The following is a 10,331-nucleotide window of genomic DNA, read 5'->3' on the forward strand; positions in this document are numbered from 1 at the left end:
TAAATACATTTTTATAATTTTTTATATTATCATTTAAGATTAAATTTAATTAGAATTAAAATATTAATGTGTTATCAAAATTTTTTAGGTTATCTTTACATGGTTTTATCTTCATACAAGTCTTTCTTTTGAATCCATTAGCCACATAATGAAGTCTAAGTTAAATATAATCACATCAAAATCTAATTCTAATCTCCTTTTTTTTTACAAAAGAAATGGTTAGAAATTGAGATTTTAAGTAAAACAAATAAAGTAAGAAAAAGTAGCGTAGAAATGAGTCCATTAGCGTGCAAGAAAGAATAACTCATTCTCTTTCTCCCTTTTCATTTCTCTCTCTATTTCATCGCCTCCAATTTCGATCTTTGTGTCTTTCTTTCAATTTTCCTTCAAATTCATTTCCTTTCCTCAATTTTCTTCTCTGTTCGATTTCTTCATAGCTTCTGGTAAGACCATTTTCTTCTCTTTCTCTATTTTTTGCATTTCACTTTTCTCTCCTTTGAATTTCCGATGCATGTGTAATAGTTTCAAATTTTGATATTCGTCTATTTAACTGTTGATTTTGGAAACAGATACCCATTTGGCTTTAATTTGTTGCTGGAAGTTAAATTGTCAAATTTTCTCACAATCTTCTTCGTTTTCTCAGTTTCCAAAGACATGGGAAAATTTGTTTTGTCCCCACTATTTTTATGGATAATTATTTGTTTTGATTTATTTTGTTTTATATCAGTGTTTATGATTGGATCTAAGGTAGATGGATAAAATTTACTACCATGTGCTTTTCATTTTAGTTCCATGTTCTGCTTAATAAAATATTAATCTTTTTTATATTAAAATTTAAATTAATCTTACTTTGTTGGTTGTCTTTGCTTGCTATTGTTGCTTTTGCATCTTACCACGTTGTTTCCTTTTGGCTGTTTTAGTAATATACGAATCTCTTACTTTGTTTTGTTTCTCTTTATTGCTCTTCAATTTATTTATTACCAGATTCACTTTGGTCTCTCAAGTTAACTTGTTGGATTCATTATACCAATTGAAAACTTGGTGAGTTTTTCCTTCTTATCAGTATAGCTTTATGATGCATAGAGTGCTTGGAATTCAGAACTTTATAATGCCATAATGGAAATTTCTTTGTTGGTAGAATGAGGCTGGTATTTCCTGGAATTGTTTTTCTCTTTTATATCTGTTACTGTTAGCAATTTGCATTGATGTTGCCAATTTTATTATTGATTTTTCTGTTAACTATATAAGCCTGTATTTGTTTTTGTATTCAGCTTGTTTTACACAAATCAGTTAGTGACATTGTTTAAGCACACTAGAATATAAATGTTATACTTTTTTAATAGAGTTTACCTCATTATGTTGGTTTAATTCTCAAGTTGTTCTATCATTTAGATTTTAGAATTTGTATTGTTCCCTTTCATGAGCTTATTAGATCTAGATCAGAACTTATTTTGTTCTAAGAAGTTTTCCTTAAATGAATTATGTAATACTACTAGGTCTCATGTTTCCTTAGAGCCTATTCTTAATATGTAAATGTGATAGTGGCAAAAACCATGTTTTGGTATATGCTCTTCTTTTGGTTAATATCATGGTTGTCATAAACTGTGATAACATGCAGACATGTGTTGCACAAATGAGCCTCTCTGAGCTGTATTAAATGTTTAGAGTAAATACAAAATAGGCAAGTAAAAGAGGTTTTAATGTAATATTGCAATGCATCTAGGTTTTAGAGGGACATTGGACTTAAAACTCCCTCTCTCTGGTTTCTGCCTCATGTGCTCATTCTTTGTTCTCTTTCTCTTATCTGATGAGTTTTTTTATTAAAAATAAATAATGGGTTTTCCTAGATGTAATGCAGATAGCATCAAATATACTCTTAATTTAAAGGTCCAAGTTGATGTATTTTGTTTTGGCCAAAAAATTAGATGAAATATGCACCTACTTACAGTGGAATTTAATACTTCCATTGTTTCTGACCACACTCAGTTACTGTACTCAGCATTTATGAATGTTACTTTCTTTCACAATTCACATTAAAAATATGTAAGAGTATTTACTACGTAGTTTGAGAACCTAATCTTTAGATCCCCCTTTTAATATTTTGCAGTTCACAATTCTGCTCGAACTGAAATGGCAAAAGGAAGCAGGGGACGATACAGAATTGCTTCTCGTCAGTACCGACTAGCTCCATACCCATTGGCTTCTTGTAAAAAGGATATCTGCAAGGACATGTGCCAAAAGAGATGCTCTAAAGCCTTTGACAAGAAAGAGTGGGAAAATGTAACCTGTTCTGTGTGCATAGAATATCCACACAATGCTGTTCTTCTCCTTTGTTCTTCTCATGACAAGGGTTGCCGTCCGTATATGTGTGGAACTAGCTTTCGTCACTCCAATTGCCTTGATCAGTACAAGAAAGCTTGCACTAAGGTTATGGAAGACTCTATCAGCAATCCAAGCTCGCTACTGGATGCAAACTCAGCCCTTGAGAAGAGTGAAGTCACAGAGCTTGCTTGTCCCCTATGTCGGGGTCAGGTGAAAGGTTGGACTGTTGTGGAACCTGTTCGGGATTATCTGAATGCGAAGACAAGAAATTGCATGCAGGATAACTGCTCTTTTGTTGGTAACTATAAAGAGTTACGGAAGCATGTGAAGGCAGAGCATCCATTAGCACGGCCACGCGATGTAGATCCTGATCATGAGCGAAAATGGAGATCGCTTGAGTGGGAGCGTGAACGAGAAGATGTCATCAGCACAGTAACATCAACCATTCCTGGGGCAATGGTTTTTGGAGATTATGTTATAGAACGACACCGTAATGACTTTGATTCAGATGCAGATGAGGATGGTACAGATAATACAGAAAGAAGTGGAAGTTTTCAGATGGGTATGGAGGCTATGAATTTCTTCCTCCTGATGCATGCAGTGCGGCAAGGGAATGACCTTAACAACCTTAGTAGACAACTGATGCCTGATCTGATCCCCACAGGTCAGAATGGGGCTGGTGAGATGGATTTCTCTGGCGAAGACAATGATAATGATAGCGGCGGAGTTCTATTCGGTCGTGCGAGTAGGAGGCGTAGACGACGAGAAGCACAAACAAGGATTGGGGACAGTTGAACATCATGCTGTAAACAGGAGGATGGTTCTTAGGCATATATTAGCAGATAATTTAGCACCACCATCGAGTGGTGAGTTAATAACATTTGAAGGGTTTCTTTCCCAGAAACATGAAAATCAGAAAATGGGCATTTTTATTTAATTGTTTGTTGTAATTTATTTTACTTGTACATTCTTACCTTCCTCCTGTTACCTTGGCACATTCCATTGTGAAATTCACTCATGTAAATATTTGTTTCTGTGAAATCTTTGAACATTGCCATGTAGAAGATTGAATAGTTGCTTAGCTGGATTGTTTCAACTAGTGTTTGGTTGATGAAACTTATCTTGGGTTTTTTGTTAGTGGGTAACAATCTACTCACTTTTGAGGATAAAATTGTATATATTTACCATCCGAAACCCTATCAGGTGTGAGTGTTGTGCATTGGAAGAAGTTTATATTTCTATTTTATAAATAGAGCAAGTCAGGACAATGACATTAAAAGGTGCTACATTTTGATTTTACAGCTGATGCCATTCTATTCAGGAACAAACTAACATTCAGGAAAACATTGAAGCACTAAATTCTAACAATTCTACTTTGGCTGCAGAAACGTTCCTAATGTCTGATCAAACAATTCTTAGTAGGTCGTTCATTAGTGTCATTTTCCTTCGCTAGACATGATTAATTTTTTTGTATAAGCTACCAAGTAGGCTTATATTAACATGATGTTAATGATAGATACTCAATCTTCTATTAGCATTAGCTTGAGTGTGATATTATTAGGAGATTCAATTCTACATTAGGAATTTTCACTCTCCTACCTAAGCACTTGCCATTCTAATGTTGCAAACAAATTTATACACGTTACAACTTTATTTGTGTTTTTATTGCATTGTTGCATGTTATTTGTGACAATGTATATGAGGATTATAAATCAGTTTGACCAAATGTAATAACCATGTTTGGTTGGGTTACAAACTTTGTTTTCAAAAGCTTATTAAAGTGACTTATATCTTATAAGCCATTGACCTACAAGTAGTTTTACATTGTTTTTACACTTACCAACTAGTGGGTCAACTAGTTTATTAAACTAATTTATTTTGTTTAAAACTAGTTTATTATCTTTCAACTCATAACTTTTTACCCAGTTTATCCAGTTTTTAGCTTTCAGCCAACTTTTAAGTTAGTTATACTAAGCATATATAATTTGCTGAATGTCTTAGAACCGCTGATGTGTTTAATCCTTGTTGTATGGTCGTTTTTAGGGTACATCTTCCCAATGGAAGCACATCTTCTATCTCATGATATGTGACACTTCGTGTATCATGATTTTTGATTAATTAGAAAAATATTTGTTGTGCCCCAATTTTTAGTTGCACGACTTTATTAGAGTCGCCACTACATTTTATAGTTAAAAATGTAGAAAAATCTTTTAAGTCAAATCATGTTAAGCTTTTGGATTTTTGATATCCAGGTTCAGGATTTAGTTACAAGGTAGGGAAGGTATTAGCAGCCTACTCGCACGCCTTAGGCGCTACCCTTCATTAAATTATATGACTTTATTTATTATGGATTTTAAATTTTGTTGATTATTTAATTAATTATTTAAAAAAGAAAATTTTATTTATTTATTATTGTGTCTGACAAGAAGAACATTGTCCTACATATTCCTATTTTAGATATGAAATCAAGGCCACGTACTTCTTTGATGGAAAATATTTGTTAGTTGGGTATATTAAGTAAGGACAGAAGCGGCGTAGCATGACTGTCCGAAGGATGAATTGAGAAGAAAGAAGCCCCTAGGGCAATCGTATATCCATCCTTTATATGGTTGACAAATTTTATTAATGAAAATGTTTATTTTTGTGTATTTATGAAAAGTGTTTTAATTAATTATTAATTTGAATGAAAATGATTTATTTTGGGATATTAGAAATTAATCGAATGAAAAGAAGCGGCATAGCGTGGCCTTTCGATGATGAGTTGAAAATGAAAAAGAGCCTCCAAGGTAACCTTGTCTCCATCTTTGATTAAGTCACAAAATTATTTTATTTTAAAAAGTTTTTTAATAATATTGTCATGTTTTGTTTTAGTAATGTGATTCTGAAATTTATAATTAAAAATAATTTTATTTAATTTAAAAAAAGTTTGCTTATTTATTGTCACATAAAAAAGATTTTCTTACCACTTTATTATTTATTAAAAAAAAATTGTTACTTAGTTGCTCAAAAAAAAGTTATATTGACTTTAGTTATTTATTCCATATAAATTTATTTTTATTTTTATGATTGAATCTATGTTTGATATTAATTTTTTTACACTTTTATTTGCTAAATGATGTTGGTTTTATAATATACAAATAGAAATATTATGCAAAAAAAGAAGAAAAAAACATGTAGGAACTATAATCCTCTGCGAAAGAGACCAAATAAGGTTGTTCACAATGGCTAGTGCTGGATGCACCAAGGGAGAATCCACGTGGCTGTCTCCGGTTAGCTAGAGGGTGAGGGTGCATGGAGACTAGCATGCGCTCAACTGCACAATATATGCCCCTCCTTCCTAGGTAAAGATTCAATGCAGTGTGACACACTACAACTGGTGGACGTATCAACACTGGATTGCGTCATGTGAAAGTCAACTCTAAAGGCCAAAAGCATACAAAAAGGTTGGCTGGTATTAGACAGAAACAAGGCTCATAATGCTAAATATGGTTTTGTGCACACTGGATTTTTCTACACTCAATTCTATCCCTTCCTTTTCCAAGCATTTTCCTCTCACTCACATCATCTTCAAACATCCTTTTCACAGAGTAATTTCAGTGTATTTCTAGTGTTTATAGTGTAGTTTTTTATTAACCCAAAGCCCTCTATTTATAGCCTAAATCTTTCAAGTAATATCCTAATATCAAGTTATCTAATCTCTCAACCTGATTACTTAAATCAAGGAGACTAACCAACACAGATTTGACCATCTAATTATCTATTTAATTTTTAAATTCAAGTGAGGTTTCTTAAAGGAATATACTTAGCATTTTTATTTAATTACCTTAATAAATTCGAAAATAATTATAAAAAGTCCATAATTGCTTAATGCACCAAGGGAGAGTCCATGTGGCTATCTCCGGTTAGCTGGAGGGTGAGGTTGCATGGAGACTAGCGTGTGCTCAAGTGCACAAGATCTGCCCCTCCTTCCCAGGTAAGGATTCAATGTGATGTGACACGTTGCAACTAGTGGGCGTATCAACACTTGATTGGGTAATGTGAAAGTCAACTCTAACAGCCAAAAGTATGCAAAACGGCTGGTTGGTATTGGACAAAAACAAGACTTACAATGCTAAATGTGGTTTGGCACACACTAGACTTTTCTACACTCAATTCTCTCCCTTCCTTTCCAAGCATTTTCCACTCACTCTCAGCATCTTCAAACATCCTTTTGATAGAGTGATTTCAGTGTATTTCTAGTGTTTATAGTGTAGTTTTTTATTAACTCAAACACCTCTATTTATAGCCTAAATCTTTCAACTAATTTCCTAAAATCAAGTTATCTAATCTCTCAACCTAATTACTTAAATCAAGAAGACTAACCAACACAGATTTGACCACCTAATTATCTGTTTAATTTTTTAATTCAAGTAAGGTTTCTTAAAGGAATATACTTAGCATTTTTATTTAATTACCTTAATAAATTCAAAAATAATTATAAAAATCCCATAAAAATAGTTTTAATATTATAATTTCGGAAAATAATAAAATAAAGTCACTTTATTATTTATTTCTTTATAAGGTTTTTAAGTTTTTTTTGGACCGGACAAAAACGGATTTTCACAATTGCCCATCTTTAGTTGTTGCTTACTTGATAGCAAGCAAACCGAGGTTTGAGAAATATCCTGATGAGTAGCCAGTAAAGAAATGAACACTATTTTTATTAAGACTCAGAAAATGGCCATTGGGAAGGTACCGTATTTTGATGATGCGGATCAATGCTCTACTAGTGGACCAGAGATTTGTCGAGGCACCCGTGTTGCTATAAAGAAATAGGGATTTGTTGAGACTCTCATGTTTCCATTATGATCTAGGGATTTGTTGAGACACCCGTGTTGTCATAGAGAATCATGGATTTGCTGAGACATCTGTGTCAGTGACAGTGCCACATTAATGGGAGGGTGTGCAAATGCACACCCTGATTTTTTTAAATTATATATATATATATATATATATATATATAATCTTAATATTATAATTTATAAATTATTAATCATGTGAATTTAAAAAAAAAATTACCTATGTAGGAAAAACTACATAGAAAAACAAAGATCTATTCAAATTAAAAGTTAAAATTTTAAATAACACATAAATGTAGGAGTTTCTATTTTATACAGAGATCAATCCTTACTTTCAAAACGTTGTTCTAGTGTCCTCAAACATTACTTCACTTCTAATTAACTAATTGGTTTTTTTATATAGAGCTTTACTATTTTCCATTTCATTGTTACTATTATCTTTTCATTTTTCCATTATCTGAATATTGTTTCCATTTCATTGTTTCCATTCATTACCTTCGAATAAAACTATTTGATTTTTTATTTGTTTTACAAGACTTACAATGCTAAATGTGGTTTGGCACACACTAGACTTTTCTACACTCAATTCTCTCCCTTCCTTTCCAAGCATTTTCCACTCACTCTCAGCATCTTCAAACATCCTTTTGATAGAGTGATTTCAGTGTATTTCTAGTGTTTATAGTGTAGTTTTTTATTAACTCAAACACCTCTATTTATAGCCTAAATCTTTCAACTAATTTCCTAAAATCAAGTTATCTAATCTCTCAACCTAATTACTTAAATCAAGAAGACTAACCAACACAGATTTGACCACCTAATTATCTGTTTAATTTTTTAATTCAAGTAAGGTTTCTTAAAGGAATATACTTAGCATTTTTATTTAATTACCTTAATAAATTCAAAAATAATTATAAAAATCCCATAAAAATAGTTTTAATATTATAATTTCGGAAAATAATAAAATAAAGTCACTTTATTATTTATTTCTTTATAAGGTTTTTAAGTTTTTTTTGGACCGGACAAAAACGGATTTTCACAATTGCCCATCTTTAGTTGTTGCTTACTTGATAGCAAGCAAACCGAGGTTTGAGAAATATCCTGATGAGTAGCCAGTAAAGAAATGAACACTATTTTTATTAAGACTCAGAAAATGGCCATTGGGAAGGTACCGTATTTTGATGATGCGGATCAATGCTCTACTAGTGGACCAGAGATTTGTCGAGGCACCCGTGTTGCTATAAAGAAATAGGGATTTGTTGAGACTCTCATGTTTCCATTATGATCTAGGGATTTGTTGAGACACCCGTGTTGTCATAGAGAATCATGGATTTGCTGAGACATCTGTGTCAGTGACAGTGCCACATTAATGGGAGGGTGTGCAAATGCACACCCTGATTTTTTTAAATTATATATATATATATATATATATATATATAATCTTAATATTATAATTTATAAATTATTAATCATGTGAATTTAAAAAAAAAATTACCTATGTAGGAAAAACTACATAGAAAAACAAAGATCTATTCAAATTAAAAGTTAAAATTTTAAATAACACATAAATGTAGGAGTTTCTATTTTATACAGAGATCAATCCTTACTTTCAAACGTAGTTCTATTATCCTCAAACATTGTTTCACTTCTAATTAACTAATTGGTTTTTTATATAGAGTTTTACTATTTTTCATTTCATTGTTACTATTATCTTTTTCATTTTTTCACTATCTAAGTATTGTTTCCATTTCATTGTTTCTATTCATTACCTTCGAATAAAACTATTTGATTTTTTATTTGTTTTATTACTTCTGTTTCGTTGTTTTCGTTATATGTTTAACATTTTTTTTTCATTTTAACGTTTTTATTCATTACCTTCTAAGTTGTTTCTTCTTTGTTTGCTTCATTGTTTCTATTCCCTCTTTCAATCTTTGTAATTTTATTATTTTTATTCTACTTTGTTTCTATTATATTCTACTTTGTTTGCAATGATTTAAGTTGTTGCCACAATAATCATAGAAAGGGGTTTTTTAGCTATAATTTATATGCAGTGTGTAATTTATTTGATTAACTATAGTTAAATTTTGAAATTTTGATATTAATATTTTTATCTTTAAATATACAATTATATTTATTTTTAAAATTCTTTATCATTGTTGCACACCCTGCTCTCGAGTCTTAGATATGTCAATGATTTGTGTTGCAGTAGAGAACCGGGGATTTGTTGAGCCAATTCCCATGTTTGTCGTGATGAACGAAGAATTTGTTAAGGCTTTTTTCGCGTTTGTTGTGATGAATCATATATTTTTTGAGGCATTCTCGTGTTTGCCGTGACGAACCAGGGATTTGTTGAGGCAGTTCTCATGTTTGTCAGGAATTTGTTGAGGCAATTCTCACGCTTGCCATGATGAACCAGAGATTTGTTGAGGCAATTCTCGCGCTTACCATGATGAACCAGAGATTTGTTGAGGCATTTCCTGTACTTGCCATGATGAACCAGGGATTTGCTGAGGCACCCGTGTTGCCATAAAGAACCAGGGATTTGTTGAGCCAGTTCTCGTGTTGCCATAATGAACTAGGGATTTGTTGAGGCACTCATGTAGCCATAAAGAATCAAGGATTTCCTGAGATACCCCTGTTGCCATAAAGAATCAGGGATTTGTGAGGCACTCGTGTTCCCAAACAGAATCAGGGATTTGCTGATGCACCCATGTTGTAATAAAGAATCGAGAATTTGTTGAGGTAGTCGTGTTGCCATAAAGAATTAGGGATATGCTGAGGCACCCATGATGTCATAAAGAATCAGGGATTTGCTGAGACACTCATGTTTCAATAAAGAATCAGGGATTTGGTGAGGCACCCGTGCTTTCATAAAGAATCGAGGATTTTCTGAGGCACCATTGCTGCGATAAAAAACAGGGATTTTTTGAGGCACCCGTGCTGCCATAAAGAATCGAGAATTTGTTGAGGCACCCGTGCTACCATAAAGAATCGGGGATTTGTTGAGGCATCCATGTTGCTATAAAGAATCAGGAATTTGATGAGGCACTCATGTCTCCATAATGTACTAGGGATTTTTTAAGGCACCCATGTTGCCGTAATGAATCATGGTGAGACTATAAAATTCACTTGAAGAATAGAATGTTCTGCACTGATTGTTTATGAAAACATGGT

General features: G+C 32.5%; 1 protein-coding gene across 2 annotated transcripts; it reads left to right on the forward strand.

The window, feature by feature from the left end:
• Positions 345–3,421, forward strand: LOC109362915. 2 transcript variants are annotated; one of them, XM_019609004.1, is made up of 3 exons: positions 388–443; positions 985–1,041; positions 2,108–3,421. In XM_019609004.1, the coding sequence occupies exon 3, from the start codon at positions 2,131–2,133 to the stop codon at positions 3,115–3,117; it is 987 nt and encodes a 328-aa protein (XP_019464549.1). In that variant the 5' UTR covers positions 388–443; positions 985–1,041; positions 2,108–2,130; the 3' UTR covers positions 3,118–3,421. The 2 variants fall into 2 exon arrangements, with proteins under 2 accessions (XP_019464550.1, XP_019464549.1); XM_019609005.1 differs by lacking the exon at positions 985–1,041 and having other exon boundaries at positions 345–443.

Source organism: Lupinus angustifolius, chromosome LG12 (genome assembly GCF_001865875.1).
Source record: "Lupinus angustifolius cultivar Tanjil chromosome LG12, LupAngTanjil_v1.0, whole genome shotgun sequence".
Taxonomy (NCBI): Eukaryota; Viridiplantae; Streptophyta; class Magnoliopsida; order Fabales; family Fabaceae; genus Lupinus; species Lupinus angustifolius.